The sequence below is a fragment of the Erinaceus europaeus genome, chromosome 17 (assembly GCF_950295315.1).
Source record: "Erinaceus europaeus chromosome 17, mEriEur2.1, whole genome shotgun sequence".
NCBI classification, from domain to species: Eukaryota; Metazoa; Chordata; class Mammalia; order Eulipotyphla; family Erinaceidae; genus Erinaceus; species Erinaceus europaeus.
The window spans coordinates 40,492,542-40,517,672 of record NC_080178.1 but is presented as its reverse complement, the minus strand read 5'-3'; the positions used below and the strand labels follow the sequence as shown (position 1 = coordinate 40,517,672).

The 25,131-nt window shown below is 39.6% G+C and overlaps 1 protein-coding gene across 3 annotated transcripts in view; it reads right to left on the bottom strand.

The window, feature by feature from the left end:
* The window catches only part of GDPD4 (glycerophosphodiester phosphodiesterase domain containing 4), a 136,734-nt gene that overhangs the window by 31,253 nt on the left and 80,350 nt on the right, over window positions 1-25,131 (bottom strand). For all 3 annotated transcript variants that reach the window (XM_060176725.1, XM_060176726.1, XM_060176724.1), the window contains 3 exons: window positions 24,150-24,306; window positions 12,840-13,055; window positions 6,966-7,120 (listed from right to left, as the gene is read on the bottom strand). In XM_060176725.1, coding sequence (XP_060032708.1) covers window positions 6,966-7,120; window positions 12,840-13,055; window positions 24,150-24,306 — 528 coding nt within the window. The remainder of the gene's footprint in view (window positions 1-6,965; window positions 7,121-12,839; window positions 13,056-24,149; window positions 24,307-25,131) is intronic.

Here is a 25,131-nt window from a genome sequence, read left to right as displayed (position 1 = left end):
AATGGCAACCAACCTAACACTTGTATTCTGTGAAAACTATGGTGGTAAATAAATAAATAAATATTAAAAATAAACCTTTTAAATACATATAATAAAATAGTCTTTGGGGCTTATAACAAAAATATTTCTTATTATTATAGCAAGTGGAATAATGTCTTAATGCTTAAACTTTCCATATTATATATCAAGTAGTGATATACGTTGTAAATAATATACATTATTTACAAATAACAAAATTCAAAGGACTAGAAGATAAATCACCTAGTAGAGTACATGGTTTCTTATGCATGAAAACCTGAGTTCAAATCTGGAACCATGGAAGTGGTAGTAGTGGATGGCTCTATAAAGTGTGTAGTGATGCTGTGGTGTCTCTCCCTGTCTCTCATCTGCAGCATTGGAACTAAAACAAACAAAAAGACTTGGGGTATTAGAACTGCACAAGTACAAGGTCTCAGAACTGCAAAAAATTCAGTAAGGATAGTCTTTATAATCTCTAAAGCGGGGCTGGGTGGTGGTATATCCAGTAGTGTGCCCATGGTACAATGTGCAAGGACCCAGGTTCAAACCTCTGTTTCCTACCTGTAGGGAGGAGCTTCATGATTGGTGAACTAATACTGCAGTTCTCATTCTCTCTCTCTCCCTTCTCTCTCTTTTGCTCTCTATCTCCCCCTCATTCCCCCATTTTCTCTCTGTATCTATCAAGAAAGGAATAAAAAAAAGGGTTTTATGGCTTCATGGTGCAGGCAGGGCATCCCAGCAATAATCCTGGTAGCAATTTTAGAAAGTTTACAATTGAGGAAAATTATGATTACAAACTTGCCCATAGTCATATTTATAGCTGATGGTCAGGTTGGGATTTGAAACAAATCACAGTTCCTGACATGTAATAAAGGCTCAATAAATGGAAGCTATTATAATTCTTTCTCTCTCTTTTCTCCCCCTCCCTCTCTGTGTGTGGTTAGATTATTGATTGGCAATAGTTTTGGCCACTGGTGGTGAAGGAGATCAAATCTGGGACCTCGCACATTTAATTTCTGTGTGTTACCATTAATTACGGTAGCCCTAATCCTTTAATTATGTTTCAACTTCTAAATTACTCTAAATTATTATAAAAATAGAATGAAACCATCTTAGAACCAGTTTATATTTGGAAAAATATAAAAGGAAATAGAAACATATGGCTTATTTGCAAGTGGAAAACCTTAGCCAGATGCTAAGATCCTGAGATCCAACATGTATCAGGGTTGACAGAAAATACTTCAGTCACAATAAAGTTAATCTGAAGAGTCTGGAAGGACAGAACCTAGACACTTCAAGATGGGAGAATATCACATGTGCCAGTGATAAGAACTCCTGGAAGAGTATTTATTAGTAAAATCACATGACATCAAAAGAACAGGAGAATGACAAGTGAGTAATATTCACTTTTGCTAATGGAGATGGCTCTAAGAATAAAGTAATGAGACTTCGCATCATAAGCAATCCTTTTACTAGTATATTTCAAATTTTCTTATGGAACTTAATAGTACTCTTTTTTTTCTTTTTGCCTCCAGGGTTATTGCTAGGGCTTGGTGCCTGCACTACGAATTCACTGCTCCTGGAGGCTGTTTTTCCCCATTTTTTGTTGCCTTTGTTGCCCTTGTTGTTGTTATTGCTGTTGTTGTTGGATAGGACAGAGAGAAATTGAGAGAGGTGGAGAAGACAGAGAGGAGGAGAGAAAGATAAGACACCTGCAGGCCTGCTTCACTGCTTGTAAAGCTACCTCCCTGCAGGTGGGGAGCCAGGGGCTTGAACTAGGATCCTTGTCCTGGTCCTTGCACTTTGTGCCATGTGCACTTAACCTACTGTACTACTGCCTGAAACTCCCCCCTTTTAAACATACAACAGTTTTATTTATTCATTTATATTGAGAGGGAATATTATTTTAAAAGACTGTTGTCTCTGGGGTGAAAGTTCACATATCCCCAAAATATGTACTAGCATACCTCACCGACCACCAAAGTACCATCTCTTTCCACCATTAGAAGGTATTGGGCCACCTCTCTCTTTAGCCCCTTTCCCTCTCACACTTTTGTAACCTTAGATATGCAGACACAGAATGAATGTTTATTAATGATGTTCTTAGGTAAACACAACCCAGGAGCAACTGTGAAAGCACAAATTACTTCCTAGGTGTGGGATATATATCTCCTGACTCAGGTGGATGGAGTAAATAGTTCATTTTACCCCAGAATATTTTTCAAAAATGGAAGCTACTCACTGCCCTAATACAACTTTCTAGTCCCTTTCTCTACTCTGACACCATTTCCTCAGACAATATTCTTATCCAACTACAGGTCAGTTATCAAACTCAAGCAAAAACTATCATAATTGTGTGCCCCTCCCAAAATGGACTTTCTAGCTTTCTTCTACCCTAAGACCCCTAATCTCATCTGCTCTATTCCTACCTTTTGATTCCTGTTCATTAACCAATTTCTCTCAATTTATGTCCTGTCACCTTCCAGACACCAAGTTGCTGATGCTACCATGATTTCATTCTGACTTCTCTGGGTAGACGACTTTACCAATGTGTCCTGAAACCTTGCCTCTACAGAGCTCTGGCCCACTAGGAAAAGAGAAACAGGCTGGGGGTATGGACTGACCTGCCAATGCCCATATTCAGCAGAGAAGCAAGTACAGAAGCCAGAACTCCTACCATCTGTACCCCCAAAACAGCCTTGAGCCATACTCCCAGCAGGGGAGACATGATAGGAGGAAGAAGATAAGAGGGCTCTGACCTCCAGCTCCATCAGCACACACAGAGAGAGAGGAGGAAAAGAGGAGGGACATATGGAGACAGTAATGAGTAATGAGTGGCTTGGAGGGGGAGAGAGGATTGCAGGTGTCTTATCTTTCTCTCTTTCTGTCTTCTCTACCTCTCTCGATTTCTCTCTGTCCTATCCAACAACAACAGCAATAACAACAACAAGGACAACAAAGGTAACAAAAAATCCTCTTCCCTGATTCAGCTTGCCAGTCCTATTTTCAACTCTAACATCATCTCCCCAGATAATACCTTTAGCGCACCTGCATGTTAGCTGTCAGGCTCAGGCAAAAATTAGTAAAGTCATGGGCCCCTTGGAATATACCTAAAATAGACTTCTTAACTTCTTCCAACATGAAGACCCCAATGTCATCTGCTACATTCTTACCTTTAGGCTCCTGATTATTAAACAATTTGTTCTCCTTTATATCTTAATGCTTTTCACCTACCAAGCTGCAGATGCTACTATGACACCAACCTGACTTCTCTGGGAATATAAGCTCATCAATGTATCCTGGAACCCCATCTCTCCATAGCCCTGCCCCACTAGGGAAAGATAGAAACTGGCTGGGAGTATAGATCAACCTGTCACTGTCCATGTCCAGAAGAGAAGCAATTACAGAAGCCAGACCTTCCACCTTCTGCACCCCATAATGATGCTGGGTTCATACTCCCAAAAGGATAAAGAATAGGAAAACTTCCAATGGAGGGGATGGGATACAGAACTCTGGTGGTGAGAATTGTATAGAATTGTACCCCTCTTGGAAAAACTGATTGAATGTTTCAAACTTTTAAAGCACAGACTGAGTCTTTTTAATATATAGGCTGAGTCTTTGATATGTTGATTCTTTTAAAAGCTTAGACCAGGGAGAACAGAAACAACCGGTGGCACAGATATATACAAATAATGTCAAAGGACATAAATTATGGTGATGTTGTGTATGATACAGCAAATCCTAACAAAGGGATATTTGAAAGTTAACCCAATTACCAAATAATGTGATTATAGCAATCACTATCCATTGTCTTCTTAAACCCTAAACAGCAGGAACCTTCTGCTTCCTCTATAGAGCCTATATTTCCCTCAGTCCTGGAACCTCTAGGGTGGGGCTCACTTTCCTGCATGCTTCTCTCAATTCATATCAAATGATATTGCATCCACCGACCCCAACCTCATCCATCCAATGAGTACCACCTCAGCATGCTTCACTTTAGACTGTGTCCAGAGACGACAGGCATGGAATATCAACCCTTTGCCCTCATTACTCAGGAGAGACCTTTCCTTTCATAGTATTGTATAATTCTATTCCAGGAGGCTCAGTTCCTAACAAAGTCCCAAAACCTAGATACAGACCAGGTCCCGTAAGATAGAGCATATGTTCAAATGTATCCATAAATTGGGGCAAAATATATACCTTAAAAAATACACAATAGTCTGTAGTGAGTCAGTATAAAGTTCATAATGAAATAGTGTCTACTTAGACTTAGATACCCTCCTCACCTACTTCCTATTACAGTTTTCTTACTCACTCCAAAGCTAACCCTATCAAAGCAAGGACTGTAAAAGCTGAATAAGGGCAAGAGACTGGCATACTTTAACAATGACTTTTTAGCCACCATCAGGCCACCCATCAGCTGGGGCCCTAATCAGGGAGTCCTGAGATGCCCAAACAGACATGATGGGCTTAGACTTTGAATAAATCCCTCTCTCCATCATTACTAGTTATTCCTATCAGGAAGAACACAATAGACCCTTTTGTGAGCCTCCATAGGACCAAGCCCTCAACTTGGATCAACAATGGTACAGAATGTTCCATCCTCTGAAGGACAATATACACTATGCTACAACTCAGGAAGATGGGTCAAAATTGGGACAGTGTTGGTATGTTTCTAGTTCTGTTTCTGGGATCTAGTTCTGCTTCTGTTACATTGCTTGACATTGTGGTCTATTTACATGGTCTTTTCTGTTATATTGGTTTGGTCTCACTCCCCCCACCTCTGGGAGATTTGGTTTAGCCCTTGCTAGTTTTGTGCTTCTCCCTCCTCCCCGCCCCTATCCTACGTACTTCCAGGGTTCCTGACTCTACTGCCGGAGAAGAAAGATGGAGGAGCACATGGTGTGGTGATTAGGTGTTGGACTATTTGCCCGCTCGTGAATAAAGATTAAACTGCGTTCTCAGCTCAGCTACGAGTTTTTGGTCATCTGTTACCGACCCGTGAAGACAGCCAGGAGAAAACGACAGGACAGCTTGGAATGTTCCTACTCATGACCACAGAATGTGAGCTCTGATCTAGAGGGATGCAGAGGTCACATAGGCTCCTAAGCTGAATATGGGTCCCAGACCACATCAAATCGATGGGGTTTACAGTCAACAATATTTATACACCTTTCCCATATTAGGGAGCTACTCTCTTCCCTGATCCAGCTTTCTGTCCCTTTTCCAGCCATGACATCACCTCCCCAGACAATAACTTGGATCCACCTGCATATCAGATTTCAGGCTCAGGGGAAAAAACAATCACAAACAACTAGGATAGCCACAGGCACTTTGGAATATAGCTAAAATATGCCTACTAGCTACCTACAAAATGGAGGAACCCTCCACTCTTCATCTGCACTATTTCAGCCTTTAGGTCCATTATTGGTCAACAATTTGTTTGGCTTTGTATGTTAACTCTCTTTTCAACCACCAGATTCCAGATGCTATCATAATGCTCACCCGACTTCCCTGGACAGACAACCCCACCAATGTGTCCTGGAGCTTTGCTTCCCCAGAGCCCTTCCCCACTAAGGAAAGAGAGAGATAGGCTGTGAGTATGGATCGACCTGTCAACACCCATGTTCAGCACAGAAGTAATAACAGAAGCCAGACCTTCCACCTTCTGCATCCCACAATGACCTTGGGTCCATACTCCCAGAGAGTTAAAGAATAGGAAAACTATCAGGGAAGGGGATGGGATACAGAGTTCTGGTGGTGGGAATTGTGTGGAGTTGTACCTCTTTTATCCTATGGTTTAGTCAATGTTTTCTTTTTATAAATAAAAATTTTTTAAAAAGAATTGTACCCCTCTTATCCTATCTTTGGTTCATACTCCCAGAAGGATAAAGAATAGGGAACCTTCCAATGGAGGTGATGGGATAGGGAACTCTGTTGGTAGGAATTGTACCACTCTTATCCCACAATCTTGTCAATCATTATTACATCACTAATAAAATTACAAAAAAGGGAGTGCCTGAAATCTTACTTACTGGGAAAGTCTTGTGATATTCTTAGATAAAGGAATGTACCTGCTTTATCATTATTATCTTTACTTATTAATTGGATATAGTTAGAAATCAAGAGGGAAGGGGGAGATAGGGAGAGATACAGAGAGATACCTGCAGCACTGCTTTACCACTTACAAAGCTTTCTCCCTCAAGTAGGGACTGGGGACTTAAACCTGGATCCCTGTGCATTGTAACATGTACACTCAACCAAGTGGAACCACCACCCAGCCCCAGGTACACACCTGTTAAGAATCAACTAGACATGTTTTCTAAACATGAAGGCTTTAGGTAAAATCAATAGAATTTCTAACAACAAATATCAAGAAATCTGGGATCAGAAAATATCAACAGAATCATGCTAAAAACACAATTGTAATTGGACAAAGATAAATTACCTGACTTGGAAAGAGAAGTAAAATCTACAATTTTCCATTGCTAAAAGCAAAGACTATGAGACAAGCACACAACGGAGCATGCACTAGCATGTGTGTGGTGCTAGGAGCCTCATGCATGTAACTCCTGTACTACACTACCAAGTTACCTCTCCATTCACAAGTTCTGACTTTTTAAATGACCACAAATATTAAAATAAAACACCAAGCATACAACAAATGTATGTTTAATGATGACAAACTGGAACACAAAGGAGAAGGAGCTGAAAGCTATATTCCATGGACATATTCTATACTTGATAAGTTGTTTGTTAAGAGGAGGAAGAAGAAGAGGAAGAGGAGGAGAGAAAGAAGAAAGCAAGAGTTAAAAGAGGGAGCAATGGTTTCTCAAAAGATAGATACACAGAGAAATCAGGAGATAAAAGGGGAAGTCAAGTAGCTTGGCTAGAAAGGATTCTGTGCAGCTAAAGCAACACAATAAAAGGCATGGTCAAGCACTTACTTCAACCCCTTGTAGAACAGTCTCTTATAGTCAACATTTATTACTGTGATATTTTCTTCTATAAGAGTTTTAACTGGGATGAGTCTAGCCACTTGCTGGAATCCAGGAGCTCTTGTCTTGACATATGACCTCTGAGAACCAGACAACCAATAAACCTGTAAGGAGAAATAAGAAATCTCTTTGGTGAAAATCTCTATGTATATTCTGCCCCATCTAATATGAGTAGAAACATATTTAAGCACTGGTAATAGCCCATATGGAGTAGAAAGAGATCTGGACTTTTGTAAGAGTCAACCTGGTCTAATGTTGTCAACTCTTTTATATCACTTTATAGTGATTCATTCTGGAGCTGGTTTTTCTCAGTTAATATCATGAGTCAAAGGCCCATTGTGTGCAGTCAACATTTATGAGTTCGTAGCTATGGGTGAAAGGTGGAAATCACAGGCATTTCTTTTGATAATGCTAAAATTCATCTATGAAGGAAGGGGAGATATCTCAAGTTTAAAGAACTAGACTTGCCTAACTCTTTACCCCTATCCCACCCTCCTGGCAGCACTACAAGTCAGAGGTGAAAGGTGCTCTAGTTTTTCACATGAAAAAATTTAAAACAGGCATGGTCAAGATGGGTAACTAGAATGGTCTGTTTTTCTTCACCCATACAACAACAAAGCCACAACATATACAGAAGCCTCCACAGGAAGCAGACTTGGATCTTCAGTTTCCATAGCAAGAAAAAAAAGTTCTGTATCCATAAGCGGAGAGATATGCTCACCAAAGGTAAAAGGCCACTCTACTTGACATTAAGTTACAATCAAGAAGAGAGAGAACTTTCATGTGGTGAGCTGTCAGAACTGAAATCCCAGCACAACAATCTTATGCAGTTTTGTGCCTACAACCTTACAACAAAAGAAAGTAAGTCATATAAAGTTATAAAGTTGGGGTGACGACCTTCCCCAGATCAGGTTATAAAGAGTAGTCCTGATAGATACAGTCATTTTAGAACCTAGTTTCCACTCAAGCAGGTCCTGGGTGCAGGGTTAGGGAGAAGTGCTCCAATTATAGTGCATGCTCATAGAGATCTGTTCTCCCACCAGTCTGTGGAACACTGCAAGTTCAAACTTCTGATCATTAACCAGGTTGACTTAGCCAAGGTCTAGCAACTGTAAAGCCTTGGTCACTGTCAAGATCCATTCAAACATGGTCCACAGCTCTGGTATTCACACAGCATCACATAATGGGGGAACAAAGGGAATCAATAGCTCCAACAGACAAACAGAGCAGCTTGAAGCGAACCCCAAATTCAATAGAATCATATAAACCTGTTTACTATTTGAAAGTTATGTTACAGGTGGGGGTAGATAGCATGTTATGGAAAGTCTCTCCTGCCTGAGGTTCCAAAGTCCCAGGTTCACTCCCCCACACCACCATAAGCCAGAGCTGAGCATTGCTATGGTAATAAATAAATAAATAAATAAATAAATAAATAAATAACCCAAAGCTATGTTCCTAGGGATATGCACTGAAATAAAAAGTTCAATGGAATACATCTTCAACAAAGTAAGAAAAGGTGTGAAAGAAGTCATAAAAGAAATGGGGTCAAGGCCTAGGAAGATAGCACAATGGTTATAAGAAAATACTTTCATCCCGAGGCTCTGTGGTCCAAGGTTCAATCCCCCACACCTCTGTAAGACAGAGCTGAGCAGTACTCTGGGAAAAAAAACAGAGAGATAAAGAATGTAATGTAATAGAGTGAAACACCAGCAGGAGAAAGAAGTGAAAGGCTAAACTGGTGAGTTGGAAGGCAGGTTAGAGGAAGCCATTCCAACAAACACCAGTTAAAACAAAAAACTGAAAAAAACAATAATAGAGAGTTGTGGAACTACATGAAAAGGACTATCTGAGTCATAGGGGTTCCAAACTGAAGCAAGAAAATTTTTTCTTTTGTCACTGCTAGGCCTTCACCACCCTGAATGATTATTTTCAGAGAGAAAAGAGATGCCACAGAACTAAAGCTTTCCCCAATGGTCTGCCATGTGATATATCAGGAGCTTGAACCTGAGCCAAACACATGGAAAAGCAGACATGCACTTATCTATCTTGCTGACCTGAAAAGCGAGATAATTCATATTCAATGAAATATAATCAGAGAATTTCCCTAAAGAGGGAGGCAGATCCTTACATCTGGTAAGCTTGGTTCAACTGCTATGGAGACCAATTTGGAGAACTCAGAAGACTAGAAATAAACCTGCCCTATGACCCTGAAATTCCTCTCCTGGGGGTATAGTCTAAGGAACCAAACATACCCATTTAAAAACATCTGTGTATACCTATGCTTACAGTAGCATACTTTGTAATAGCCAAAAACCCTGAAGCAACCTAGGTGTCCAATAACAGATGAGTGGCTGAGAAAGTGGTAATATATACACAATGGAATACTACTCAGCTATTAAGAATGATGAAATTCACCTTCTCTACCTCATCTTGGATGGAGTTTTAAGGATTCATGTTAAGTGAGAAGAGCCAGAAAGAGAAGGATCAATATAGGATAACTTCACGCATGGATGGAAGTTAAGAAATAAAAACAGAAAGGGGAAACACAAATAAGAACTTGGACTGGGTTTAGTGTACTGCATCTAAATAAAGGACTCTGGGGCGGTGGATGCAGGGATGGAGGGTCTTTCAGGTCCTGGTGCATGATAGTAGGCTGGGAGTGAGAGTGTTTTGAAGAAAACTAAGAAATTTTTCACTTTTATCGACAACTGTATCTACTGTATGCCCTTCATGTCCCTAAGAAAAAATATAATAGAAATCTAAGCTCAATAGTACACATAATAATTAAAGTGGCAAAGATGAAAGATGAAATTTTAAAAACAGCTAGAGAGAGGGGCAGGATATGGGTCACTTGGCAAAACACACACTGGGGTTGAAACTCTGGTCATGACATGGGAACAACACACAGAAGGGTATTTCAAAATCAGTGAAGCAGTGGTATCTCTTGTTCTCCTCTGTTTCTCATCTTTAATTAAAAAAGTAAAATAAAAGGAATAGTTGCTGGAAGTGGTTCCACCCCAGTGAAGCCTTGGTGGCATTAAAAAAAAATGAACTAGAGAAAAGCAAAGTCAAATATAAGGAACTCTTGCAATACCACCAGCTAATTTCTCAACAGAAAGTCTTACACTTAGAAAGGACTGGCAAGATGTAGGATATATTTATTTTTGAATGGAAAAAGACATCCCCTCAAGTGTATTCTTTTAATATTTTTAAAATTGCCACCAGGGTTATTGCTGGGACTCAATGTTGACACTACAAATTCACCAGCAGCCATTTCTTTTCTTTTCTTTTTCTTTTACTATTTCATTTGATATGACAGAGAGAAATTGAGAGGGGAGTGGGAGAGAGCAAGAGAGAAAAAAAGATACCTGCAGACCTGCTTCATTGCTTGTGAAGTGTTACCCTGCAGGTGAGGAAAAGGGCCATGAACCCAGGTGTCTGAGCATGTTCAACAAGGTATGTCACTATCTGGCACCCAAGACTGTTCTATTATAGATAGGTGATCAGTCAGGTTTGAAAGAGTAAGGAAGAGTTTTTCAGGTGGGCAGTGGGTGGTGTAGTAGATAAATTATGGTACTCTTAAACATGAAGTCCTGAGTTTTATCCTTCTGTTGTTTTCTGTAGTTCAGCTATTTTGTTACCCTGTTCTGATACTGTATTACCTTGTTCAGCTACTTGTGCTCTTAGCTCAGATATTTCTGCTTTCAGCGTTCTAATTACCTTGAGATAGTTGCTGTTTCCCCATTTCTGATAACTTTACTTTCAAATTCTATTCACTCCTGTGACTAATGCCTCAATTAGTGTTTGCATCTTGTCCTCATTCTTCTGTGCTTCTACCTTTTGGGGGGGTTATCTGGGATTTGTCCTAGATTATTTCTCCAATGTTTCTTCTTGGTTTAACCATTGCATATAGTGTGTTATGAGGCCTCTCTCCATACTATTCAGTCCACTAATCACACTTACCTGGATTGACTTGTGTATTTAAGTAAGGTACTTTAAAAGTTGACAATCGTGGAAATTGACAGTTGTTTCTATGCTGTCTCAATCCTTGAGGTGAAGCACAGTGACTGTTAAACCCTCTTTTGTTCTTTATCTTCCCTGTAGGCTACGGGAGCCTGTGGGCTTTTTAACTCTTAAGTAGATTTTTTTACCTTAATTACTCACTCCAAACCAAGAGGTCAAACAGGGTGGAGGAGAGATCACACAGTGACTCCCATGACCCCCAAGCGTCCAAAGCCCCGGCCCAATTTGGCTTCTCTGACAGCAGCAAGAGCTAAGATGGGCAGCACTCCTTGGCCCTGTAAGTTTCTAAACAAATCCTGTTTGTACTCCGTGGGTTCTGAGGCAGTTATTCAATGTGTCTCTGAATGCATGGGGAGAACAATGTGGAAAGGCTGCCACCATACAGCCCTACTTCCAGACCACTGGGAGTGTATGTCTTCTCCTGAGTTGCCTGATCAGGTCTCTGCCCCCGATGTCAGCACAGGGCCTCCCTGCTGCTGCTCCAGCCTCCAAGGGACAGTAGCAATGGAGACTCACAGTTGCATTTGGTCAGCCTTAGGGGATCCTCTCTTCCATTCAGCAGTCTTTTTTGTTAGTAAAATGGATTGGAGGTGGTGCCTCAACTGGCAAACTGACAGACTGTTTCCATCTGCTCCCCAGCAGATACAGGCTTTCAGCCCTAGGAATCTCTCCTCAGGCCCTTCTCTGTCTATGAACCACATGTGTTTGCGCTCACCTGTGACATGGTGGGTTCCCAAGGTATTCTGAGTCTTGTCTTGTGTTCTCAGGTGATCTTCTTTGTTATTCTTAGGAGACAGGGGAGAGTAGAGAGATGCAGCTGCTGCTTCTCTGTAGCCCTGACTCTGGAAGTCTTAAAAAAAAATCTCATTGTTGTCTTTATTTACATTTCTGAAAATCAGTGACTTGAAGCATTTTTTATGTTTGCTGGCCTTTGGACATGTTCTTTGGTAAATATTCTTTCATATCCTCTCCCCATTTTTGGATGGGGTCACTTGTTTTTTCCTTGCTGAGTTCTTTATAAGTTTTTGGTTATTAGCCTCTTTGGATATGGCATGCAAAGATCTTCTCCTATTCTGTAAAGGATCTCTTTATTTGCTGTGCAGAAGCATTTTTTTTTTTTTACTATTAGTGATTTAATAATGATCAACAAAATAACAAGACTGTGGGATACAAGGGTACAATGCCATATAATTCCCAACACCAGAGTTCCATATCACGTCCCCTCCATTAGAAGCCTCCCTATTCTTTATCCCTTTGGGGGGTATGGACCAAAGATCTTTATGGAGAGCAGAAGGTGGGAGGTCTGGCTTCTGTAATTGCTTCTCTACTGGACATGGATGTTGGCAGGTTGAGTCGGTATACCCCCAGTCTATTTATATATGATCTTTTTAAAAAAGTTATCCAATTCCTTTCTGATAGTTCTATGTTGGTGACAAGCTATGTCATTGCAAGTATATATATTTGCACTATACAATATTTGCACTATATATACTATATATTTACTATGTATATTATATATACTATATATAATATATAGTATATATATACTATATATTTGCACAAATGTATATATTTGCACTATACTCTAGTGAGTGCTGATTTTTATTTGGTCTGGAATAGTAAATAGGCTCTTTACCAGGGTCATTCCAAGATTGTCAAAGTTAACTGTATAACAAGAATCTCCATTCCTACAGTGTACAAAATTACTTCAGGATGCTGGAAATACATGTTCAACTACTATGTATGTCCCTGGGAAATGGTACCCACCTTCCAACCTTTACCATACTGAGTTAAACATACCAGATGATGCTCAATTTTAGAGTTAAGGATCTCCGTTACTGTTTCTTGGATAAATGAATCCCTATAAGGATGTCCTGGTGGAGGACTGTGAAGATCAAATATCACATATTTTTTTTCCTTCCGTGCAAGTTCCAAATAATCTCTTAATTTTGGAATCTTTTGATTTCTTGCTTTTTGTTCATCAGCCTTTGATAGCTTTTTCATGTTGTAAAATGGCTAAAATATATATTTAATAATTACATCAGAGTACATTGACAACTATCAAAACTATTTCCAAATTGTCTTGTTATTTATAACCCCACATCCAGCCTTATCTCCTATTTGCTCTATTACAAACAACCTATTATGTCCTCTTAACTACTGGCCCTGAGACAAAAGTTGCCAAGAAGAAAAATTAACTGTCATCTCCATAGGTAATTGTGGTATCTGAATTTATTTCTTCTATGTCTAAAAGCAGTTCTATGTGCACTAAAAATTGTCATACAGAAATTCCTTTTCCGCTTTTTTCTGTAACAGAAGATAATAATTTTTTTGTAGTTATTGACTCTTTTATTTACTTTTATTTTATTTTACTTTTTACTTTTATTTTACTTTTTATTTTTATTTACTTTTTATTTTACTTTTATTTACCAGAGCACTGCTCACCTCTGGCTTATGGTGGTGTCAGGGTTTGAACCTGGGAACTCTGGTACCTCAGGTATAAAATTCTGTAGCTGAAACCTCTGTTCTATTTCCCAGGCCCAGAATTCCTGTTCAGTCATACTGGCTTCCCATACATGACATTACTGATCTAGAGTTGTATAATATAAATAAAATGGACTCTGGCTTCAGAATGAATTGGATTCAATCCTACCTTTAACAGTCATATGCTTTTCTTGACATTTCCAATTGCTAAAATGCTATCATTGGGCCAGTGAAATATCCTAGTTGGATAGCACGCTACTTTACCATGTATGTGACCCAGTTTTAAGCCCAGCCCCCCCCCCATCTAAAGGAAACTTCAGTGATGACCTATCTCTCCATCTGTATCTAAAAAAAAAAAAAAAATTATCCTAAGCCTGCAACTAAAGCATTGCAGCCAGTGCCTGTGTTTCTACATATCCCATTGGCTTTGAATAACAGTTTTCAATCCTTTATGTTTTGTCTTTCATATTAAGGGAGTATCTTATAAACAGTATACAGTTAGATTTTTTTTAATTTAATCTGTATGGCCATTCTCTGACTTCTAATTGGTGATTGAGTTCATTTACATTAAAGGCAATTAGTGATTTACATTAAAGGCAATTACTGTCACTATGACTTTGGTGTTCTACTTATGCTTTCATAGTCCTTAAACTTTTTTTGGTAGAATTTATTTGATTAGGTAGGAGTTTACCTGTATTGCACCAAGCAAATGACTCTGGGGAGGGAGGGGAGGATAAAACTCTGTGGGCCTGGTATATAATGAAATTGTATACATGTGTCAATGACAGCACTGTAAAACACTATCCCCCTCCAAAAAAAGAAGGAGCTCATTCTTCATCACTTAAAATATTTTATTTATTGGATAGAGGCTGAGAGGAATAGGGGGGATATCAAGGGAGAGAGACAAAGAAACACCTATAGCACTGCCTCCCTACTTGTAGGTGGGGATCAAAGGTTTGAACCCAGATCCCTGCACACTGTAACATGTGCAACCCAGCCAGGTGGACCACTGGCCACCTCCATTCCTTTTAGTATTTCTTGTAGAGGAGCTCTAGTGTTATAAAATTCTTTTACCTTTTGTTTGTGAAGTGTTCTGTTTCTACCTCACACTGAAAGATAATCTTAATAGAACATAATATATGTGAATGGCAGGTTTTATCTTTGAATATTTAGAGTATCCTTTCCTCCTCCCACTCTGTTATTCTGATAATGAAGATCTTAAAAATTTAATGCTTTTTAGGGAGTTGGGCAGTAGCACAGTGGGTCAAGTGTACATGACATAAAGCACAAGGACTGGTGTAAGGATTCCAGTTCGAGCTCCCAGCTCCCTAACTGCAGGGGAGTTGCTTCACAAGCAGTGAAGCAGGTCTGCAGGTGTCTGTCTTTCTGTCCTCCTCTCTGTCTTCCCCTCCTCTTTCCATTTCTCTCTGTCCTATCCAACAACAACAACAGCAATAAAAACAGTAATAATAATGGCAACAAGGGTAACAACAAGGGCAACAAAATGGGGAAAATGGCCTCTAGGAGGAGTGGATTCATAGTGCAGGCACTGAGCCCCAGCAATAACCTTGGAGGCAAAAAAAAAAAAAAATTCTTGAAGGAGCTAGCATTTGAACTAGGCTTTGCAAGCAAGCAGATAGATTTCAAGATTGTTTTCCAGATTAAATATGATGAAATATTTACATGGCCTAGAAACATGTATAGTACATATTAATATGTGTAATTCATAGTTCAAGGAATTCTTCAGTAAGGAAAGGAAAAGTTTGAAAGAAAAATTCAAATAGAGTTATAGGGTGTGAAGGATAATTTGCATGGAAATTAAGATCAAATGGAAAGTTTAGAAAGTAGACTTGATAGTGCAGAGGAGAGATTATCAAGACAAGAAGATAAAATGACCACAATTTCTAAAAAGGAAGATGATGGAAGAACAGGTTTTAGTCAAAATAAATAAATTCTACGAAAAACATCAGATCCCATTAGAAAGGTAAGTATAAGGATAATAAAAATTCAGGAGGGAAAAAGAAAGGATAGCAGAGACCACATTCAATGAAAATCTTTAAAAAATTTCAAATCTGGTGCCACCAGGATGCTGGCCAGGCTTCCCTGGATTGAAGACCCCACCAATGTGTCCTGGAGCTCAGCTTCCCCAGAGACACACCTTACTAGGGAAAGAGAGAGGCAGACTGGGAGTATGGACCGACCAGTCAACGCCCATGTTCAGCGGGGAAGCAATTACAGAAGCCAGACCTTCTACCTTCTGCAACCCTCAATGACCCTGGGTCCATGCTCCCAGAGGGCTAGAGAATGGGAAAGCTATCATGGGAGGGGGTGGGTTATGGAGATTGGGTGGTGGGAATTGTGTGGAGTTGTACCCCTCCTACCTTATGGTTTTGTTCATTAATCCTTTCTTAAATAAAAAATTTAAAAAAAAGATAAATATCAAAATCTGGGTAATGGACAAAATACAGACATTTAAGAAGCAGAGAGAATATCTGAATTCCTGAATCCAGAAATGACTTTTACCAAGACAGAACATCATAAAAATTATCAAAAGTTGGGCGGTAGTGCAGCAAGTTAAGCACAGGTGGCACAAAGCCCAAGGACAGGTGTAAGGATCCCGGTTCGAGCCCCCGGCTCCCCACCTGCAGGGGAGTCACTTCACAGGCAGTGAAGCAGGTCTGCAGGTGTCTAAAAAAATTATCAAATGTCAAGAACAAATGAAAAATATTGCAAGGTCATCCTGGCTGCCCCTTCCCTTTCCCATTGTCTTGGGAGCCTTCCAATGACTCAGACCCTGTATTTCTGAGACCTGTTCCACCTGTCCTGGGATCTCCAAAAATGAGGATGAGGCAGCTAGCTATGACTCAAGGTTTGTCATCCACATACTCCATTGTATCTGTGCTCAGAGCACATGTCAAGTGAATTCCGTGTTTCTGGCAGGTAATAACACATTGAATTAGTATGGTGAAATAAAAACATAACGAAGTTTTAAAATATATTGCAAGGTGCTAGTAAAAGAAAGTGATATATAAATGCAATGCTATCAGGCTCTTATCAGATTTCACAACAGAACCTCTAAAGTCTAGAAGAACTGCCAGACACAATTTTTTTTCTGGCAAAACTATCATTCAATACAAGGTAATAAACAAATACAAGTAAGAAATAAGTCCTTCTCAGTCACAAAAAAAAAAGTGGAAGGTATTTGTCACTATCAAGACTGCCCTACAGAAATTATTGAAAGGCATTCCACACAAAAGAAAGAAAGAAAGAAAGAAAGAAAGAAAGAAAGAGAGAAAGTAACACAAATGTAGAAACCGCAATAATGTGATATGAAAGATAATGATGACATGGACAGAAACATTATGATTAAATGATTATGGAAGGAGATCAGTATGTAAAAGGACTGTTTAGATAAAATAACATAGAAGTGGTCGAGTGGTAGCACACTGGGTTAAAAAGTGCACATAGTATGAAGCACAAGGACCCATGCAAGGATCCTGGTTTGATTCCCTGGCTCCCCACCTGCACGGGGGTGGGTCACTTTGCAAATAGTGAAGCAGGTCTGCAGATGTCTGTCTTTCTCTCCCCCTCTCAGTCTTCCCCTCCTCTCTCAATTTCTCTCTCCTATCCAACAACAACAATAAAAAAGGAAAAGATGGCTGCCAGGAACAGTGGATTCACAGTATAGGCACAGAGCCCCAGCAATAACCCTGGAGGCATAGAAAAAAAAATATAGACACATCATAATAAAAGATCAACATATGGAACAGAGATTCATATAAGGTAAAAATGAAGAATGTGAAAAAAATCACTCTGGAATCACATAAAATGACAGATAGAAGTGAATGAAAAGAAATTAGGAAACTGAAAATAGAATAGCAGTAAGTCAACCACATATATCAGTAATCATCTTAAATGTAAATGGCATAAACTCTTCAACCACAGGAAATAGAATGGCTGGATGGATAAGAAACAAAAACAGAATTTGTCTTTTCTAAGTTTATAAGAAACTTAAATGAGTGAAAGATTTGCAAAGTGTTCCAAGTAAGTAATGCAGAGAAAGGGAAAAGAACTACTATTCTCACTATCAGATAAAATACACTTTCAGTCAAAATAAGTAGTAAAAAATTATTTATATTTATATATATATATCAAAGGAAAAATTCAACAAAAGATATAACTATAATCAATATATATGTATTCAACATGGGTGCACACCAATATACAAAGCAAATCTAAACAGACATAAAGGGAACTACTGAAAGCAACAAATAGCAGGGTATCTACACACACCACTTACAGCAAGAGACAGATCACCAAACCAAATAATGATAATAATAATAATAAATAACCAACAAAGAAAAAGTGACACTGGTGTCTGGGTGATGACTCACCTGGTAGAGCACTTCACCATGCTCAAGGACCCTGGTTTGAACCCCAGCCACCACATGGGAGCACCAAGCAAAGGGTGAAGAAGTACAGCAGTGAAGAAGTACAGTGGTATCTGTGCTATGAATAATTATACAAATAACCTAGTATTTTACTTTTAATTTATTTTAAACCAGAGAACTGCTAGGTCTGGCTTGTAGTGGTACAAGAAATTGAACCCAGGGCCTTTGAGTCTCAGTCTTTAAAGTATGTTGTGTCCCATCCTAATATATTTTTAAAAATTTTATACTTATTTATTTTCCCTTTTGTTGTTTTTGTTGTTATCGTTGTTATTGATGTTGTCATTGTTGGAAAGGACAGAGAGAAATGGAGAGAGGAGGGGAAGTCAGAGAAGGGGAGAGAAAGATAGACACCTGCAGACCTGCTTCACTGCTTGTGAAGCAACACCCCTGTTGTTTTATTGTTGTTACTGATGTCATTGTTGTTGGATAGGAGAGAGAGAAATGGAGAGAGGAGGGGAAGTTAGAGAGGGGGAGAGAAAGATAGATACCTACAGACCTGCTTCACCGCTTGTGAAGCAACACCCCTGCAGGTGGGGAGCCGGGGGCTCAAACCAGGATCTTTCCACCAGTCCTTGCACTTTGCGCCATATGTGCTTAACCTGCTGCGCTACTGCCCGACTCCCCCCACCCTAATATTTTAAGTCCCATTCTAATATTTTAAGTTGTGTTCCAATACTGCTTAAACCACATATTATATAAGCAAAGAAAACTTCACAGTAAAAATAAAAAAGTCTCAGGGGCTGGGCGGTGCCGCACTGGGTTTAGTGTACATAGTACAAAGCACAAGGATCCCAGTTCCAACCCCCATCTGATCCCCATCTGTAGGTGGGTTGCTTCGCAAGTGGTGAAGCAGATCTGCAGGTATCTATCTTTCTCTCCCCCTTTATCTTCCACTCCTCTCTCAATTTCTCTCTTTCCTATCCAACAACAGCAGCAGCAGCAACAGCAACAACAACAATAATAGTGACAACCACAACAATGGTAAAAAAAAAAGATGGCTACCAGGAGCAGTGGATTCATAGTGCGGGCACTGAGACCCAGCAAAATAAATAAATAAATGAATAAAGTCTCTTACATAACTATATATACATTCAAAGGAATGAACCTAGGACTTTACATCTGTGCAATACTGCTAGAGTTCTTTTCTGGTCCAATTTTTATTCTGTATTTTAGGGGAGAGAGAATGAAAAGAGGAAGGAAAGGGGAGAGAGGGAGAGAAAGAGAGAGACAAACCAAAGTACCATTCCACCATCCATGGAGTTCTCTTGGTGCAACCCTTGGAATTCCCATGTAATGCCAGATATTGAACCCAGGACTAACTCATGGTGATGTTACTGAGTGTGAATGACTCAGGAAACTGCAGCAACTTCAATCCTGTGACAATCAGTGAAGAACTGAAGACTGATAACCAGAAGTTAGAAGCAAAGAGTTTTTGCAGGGCTAATAAGGAAAGTTACTCTCACAGAATGAAAGAACCCACTCCTTAGAAAGGAGATGGGCCCCAAATATAGGATTGAGTATGTTTTAAAGTAAAAATTTGTGAGGAATTTTGAGATTACATGATTTTGACAGGTTGGGGCTTAAATAATCAACAGTACTATGCATATGGTTACCCATAATACACTCAGGAAAATCCACAGGGGGGTGCGGGGGAGCAAAAACCACAATGCAAACTTATTACAATGACATTATTATGAAGTAGGGGTCACCTTCAGTCACTTATTTCCCCTCTCTGCACCTGATTCACTAGTGGTAATTGACAAGTGAGCTTCATTTCCCTTCCATAAGCTAAATGACATTTATCTGTGGCTTAGCTCTTTCATATGACAAGTATGAGACAATTAGAATGTTCTTGGCAAAAAATGCTCAACCACGAGCTCTGCCATCTCACAATTTGTTCTGGGATCCTTCTGGGTGGTTTTGGGTGATTTCACACCTCGCTGGCCTCCTTGCAGTTGGCAGAATTTTACTCTTTGTAAAATAGACTTGGAAATGCTCCCCTGTCCCAACTTCCACTGAAATGTTTATAACTTTCCTACATGACTTCCAGATTACTGTAACACTAAGGTAACATACTCTACCCACTGAGCCATCTTCTAGACCCTACGTAACTATATTTAAACTTCATGGTTGTGGGAGGGCTAGGAAGACAACTCAGCAGAAGATGACATGCCTTGAATACATGGGTTTTGTATTTTATCCCTGAAACACATCAAAGTGACAATGTAGCACTTTGGTATTTCTCTCTCTCCTCTCTCAGTAGAAAAGTAAAATAATATAAGGTCCACCTTCCAGGACACTCCTCAGTAGCCAGAGTAATAATATAACTAAACACTGTAGGCATTCTACCTAGGTGTGCTAAAATAACACTACTAATCCTAAAAAAAAAAAAAAATCCACCAAATTTTATTTTAACAACTTATTCAGCCCTACCACTTACAGTACTGATACTATTTATTTTGCCTCCAGGATTATCGCTGGGGCTCAGTGCCTGCACTATGGATCCACTGCTCCTGGTGGCCATTTTCCCCATTTTGTTGCCCTTGTTGTTGTTGTTGTTGTTAAAGCTGTTGTTGGGTAGGAGAGAGAAATCAAGACAGGAGGAGAAGACAGAGAGGGGGAGAGAAATTATCTGACAGAGGAACTATTATTATAGGTGACACCCACACTAATCTATCTCTAATGTGACTTATACTAGATATATAGATGCCTAGTGTATGTCCCTACTTAGATGTTTATTTTCAAAATCAAAGTCTCAGGGAGCTGGGATATTGCTACTATGAACAAAAACACAGGTTTGAGCCTCTAGCCAAACATAGAAACACTAAGCAAAAGAAGAAGCTTCAAGCAGTTGAGTGGCACAGTGAATGAAGTCTCTTCTTTGTTTCTCCCTGTCTCCTTCTACAAAATTAACAAAAAACAAACAAACAAACAAAAATGGGGGAGTCATCAGGAACAATGGAATCATGCAGGTAAAGTCCCGGTGGCAGAAAAATACCCAAGGTCTCAAGTGAATACATATGATTGGTAAAACCCAAGGTGGAATGGATTTGACCATAGACATACAATTAGCTGGAAAATTTAAGCTGTTTGTTTTCTTTAATATATCTTAAGTCAGGCTTAACTTTCATCAAATGTAAACCTTTTCTCCACTTTAATATATCTGAGTAATTATATACCTTTAAGTTTATCATTTAAACATGTTATACTCTCAACATGTTTTCCTTTACTATTGTTCCAATCTATCTCCCATCTCTTGCCTGCTTTCCCTTTCATACATACCATACGCATCACATCCCCTCTTGTTCCACTATAATTTCTGAATGCTACAGGGTCCCCACTTCCTTAGCAAAACTGACTCCATTGTGACTTGAACCTGAACCTGTGCAACAACTTTACTTGCCAACAAGAAGTAGATCTTAGTGTTCTGAAATTACTAATTGTTGATTGTCTATTGTTTCCATAATGGGTTGTCCTGACCACAGTAACAAATTGCCTTAACCACCATTATGTTTGGCTTCTATAACCTAGCTTGCTTCCTGCACCTACCCCTATAAATTATTCTGCTACCCTGAGCTCAGGACTGTACTCTAAACAACCCTTTTAGCTGTGAGTGTAGTCACCAGCTAGCTTAATAAAGACTCTCAAATTTGACTGAACTGATCTTGGGTAGTCTCTGATGCTTACACCACAACATAAACAGACCATTACTATTGCACATGGTTCTCTTAATAAAGATTTTCCATTAGATCAAATCATACCTTTGATTGTTCACTCACTCCTGCCTCAAAATGACACTGAACAAAGGAGTGCTATATTCATATACATATTCCAGAATTTCCCATCCCCAGCCCTCTTACTGAGGTAGAAGTTGTCTTATGTATCTCTGAGCAACCTAAAATTGACTCTAGTCTAGCATTTATAACAATGTATTAAAACTGTCTGTACATGATGGGTCTAGACCTCTAACAGATCCCTCTCACCACTACCATTGGTCATCTCTATCAGGAACAACATAATGCACCCATCTGAGGACCCCTATAGGACCTTGCCCTCAATGTGGATCAACAATGGTAGGGAATGTTCTGTTCTCCAAAGGGAAGTTGGGCAACAAACTCTATCTACTACCAAAGGAAGATGGGTCCTGAAATTAGTGCAGCCTGGAATGTTCCTAGCCATGACCACAGAATGTAAGCTCACAAGGATGCAGAGGTTACATAGGCTCCTGTGCTCATTATGGGCCCCAGATCAAATCAATGGGGATTACTGTTAACAATATTTACATACCTTCCCATATTTGGGAGCTACTCTCTTCCCTGATCAAGCTTTCTATTCCTTTTTCTAACTATGACACCATCTCCCCAGACAATAACCTGGGTCCACCTTCATATTAGATGTCAAGCTCAGGCAAAAACTAGTAAAGTCATGGGCCCTTTGGAATATACCTAAAATAGACCTATCAATTTTTTTTCCAAAAGGGAGACCCAATATCTTCATCTGCAATATTCTCACCTTTAGGTTCATGATTAGTCAACAATTTATATCATATAAATTTATATCTGCTTTATATCTTAACTCTTTTCAGCCACCAGGTTCCAGATGCTAGCATGATGTCAACCTGACTTCCCTGGACAGACGACCCCACCTATATGTCCTGGAATCCTACCCCCCCCCAGATCTCTGCCCTACTAGGAAAAGAGAGACAGGCTGGGAGTGTGGATTGACCTATAAACACCCATGTTCAGCGGGGAAGTGATTACAGAAGCCAGACCTTCCACTTTCTGCACCGCATGATGATCCTGGGTCTATACTCCCCAGAGGGATAAAGAATGAGAAAACTATCAAGGGAGGGAACTGGATACGGAGTTCTGATGGTGGGAACTGTGTGGAAATGTAGCCCTCTTATCCTATAGTCTTGTCAATATTTCCATTTTATAAATCAAAAACTTTAAATAAATACTTTAAAAAAGTGTCTGTTTCAGCTGGGGGTATGGATCAACTTGGCAATGCCCATGCCTAGTGGAGAAGTGATTACAGAAGCCAGAACTCCTACCTTCTGGACCCTAAGAAGAATTTTGGTCCATACTGCCAGAGGGGCAAAATGATAGGAGGAGATGACTAGAGGGCTCTGAATCCCAATTTCACTGGGACCAAAACATTTGTCACCAGGAATCTTTATTTTCATGCTATCACTAAAATGGGAGTGAATCTGAAAATTTGCTTATCTGAGAGAGAAGAGGAAAAAGGAAGGACACCTGTAATACATGAGACTTAGAAATAGTAACACATAAGACTTAGAAAGGAAGTGAAGGTAGGACCATAGAAGTGAATAAAAATGGGATATAGATATAGATACAGATACAGATAGAAAGACAGATATAAAGTCAACCTGTATCTATGACCTTGGGAGAACTATTGCAGTTTCTATGGGAAGGGAATGGAAACACAGAACTCTGGTTGAAAACCAGTAGCTACAGTGTGGACTCATACCCCTATTATCTTATAACTTTGCAATCAGTATTAAATCACTAATAAAAAATCTCCTGTTTCTTTATTAACCTGTAAGGTCCATTAAGACTTCTGTTTATTCACTCTTTTACTTCATGTGTCTAGTACCAAACAGGTAATTAATAAATATTTGCTGAATGGTAAAAAACAGGAATAAAGAATAAATTTTTTATGACAAGGGATGTAGCTCTGTGGTAGAATGCATGCTTTGCATGAATAGGGCCCTAAGTTCAATTGACCCTGGTGTCAACTGCATCCCCCAAATGATTATATATATATATATTATGTATATTATATATATCTACTAGTATGCCTCATCTAGAACATCAGCTACTCAAAATGCCCAGAAAAACACTATGCAGGAACACTATGCAGGAACACTATGCAGAAAATCATGACATTTTGAATAAAGAAGGTCTTAAATAAGCAGTTTATAAGTTTATAAGGCTGTCTCCATAATTTCCAGTGAATATAGAAAGTAATACTTAGACTAAGAGCTTTACAGGGAAAGATCTCCTGCCAGTGCTACAGTCCTATTGCCAATCTGAATGAAACTGTGTACACACTTGCCTATATTCATCTAAAGGCTTCATCTCCAGGAAGAGCAATGACCTCATATAGAAGAAGGGTTCAATGCAGCTTTGCTGAGCTAAAGAATGTATCTTACCGGTGAGGCTATAAACCATTTGCCTGCATTCAAAGTTGACAGGAAATCCCAAGTGAAGTTGGAGACATATTTGAGGGAGGCAGTTGGCATGACTTCCCTGATATTGGTTGTTCTTCTCAAGTTACTGTCATGCATGAGAAAAGGCACCCCATCGTAACTGCAGAGGAAGGGAAAGTGGGGAAAGAATGGATAGTCTAAATTCAGCCAAGTTTACAGGTAGAATTCTGAGCCCAACAAAGTCAGAAGTTTTTATTGATTTCCTTAGTCCCTCCCAAATCACAACAAAATTCTAAGCACCAGTCATTTATATTTTTGGGGGTGCTTACGATCTTACCCAGAGTCCCCTATGTGTGAAACATTTGCTCTACCACTGAGCTATACCCCAACTCTATAGTCTCTTAGCCTGAAATCAGTATTTTTCCACCTTCAGTCTTGTGTAACATAAATCTACCTAATAAACTATAGGGATAGAGTAGTTTCCCTCTTCAGGGCTTTCCAGCATCAATTAAAGAGTAGGACACTAGCGATCTGGGAGTAAGATGAGGTGAGCAAGACTAAGGCTAGTCCTGAGGCCACTAAATATATACTAAAGGGGTCGGGCAGTAGTGCAGCAGGTTAAGTGCACATGGTGCAGAGTGCAAGAACTGGCACAGGGACCCGGTTCGAGCCCCCGGCTCCCCACCTGCAGGGCAGTCGCTTCACAGATAGTGAAGCAGGTCTGCAGGTGTCTATCTTTCTCTCCCCCTCTGTATTCTCCTCCTCTCTCCATTTCTCTCTGTCCTGTCTAACAATGATGACATCAATAACAAAAACAATAATAACTACAACAATGATAAAACAAACAAGGCAACAAAACGGGAAAGGGTGGCCTCCAGAAGCAGGGGATTCCTAGTGCAGGCACTGAGCCCCAGAAATAACCCAGGAGACAAAAGAAAAAGAAAAGAAAAAAGAAATATATACTAAGAAGGCATCCACATATTTT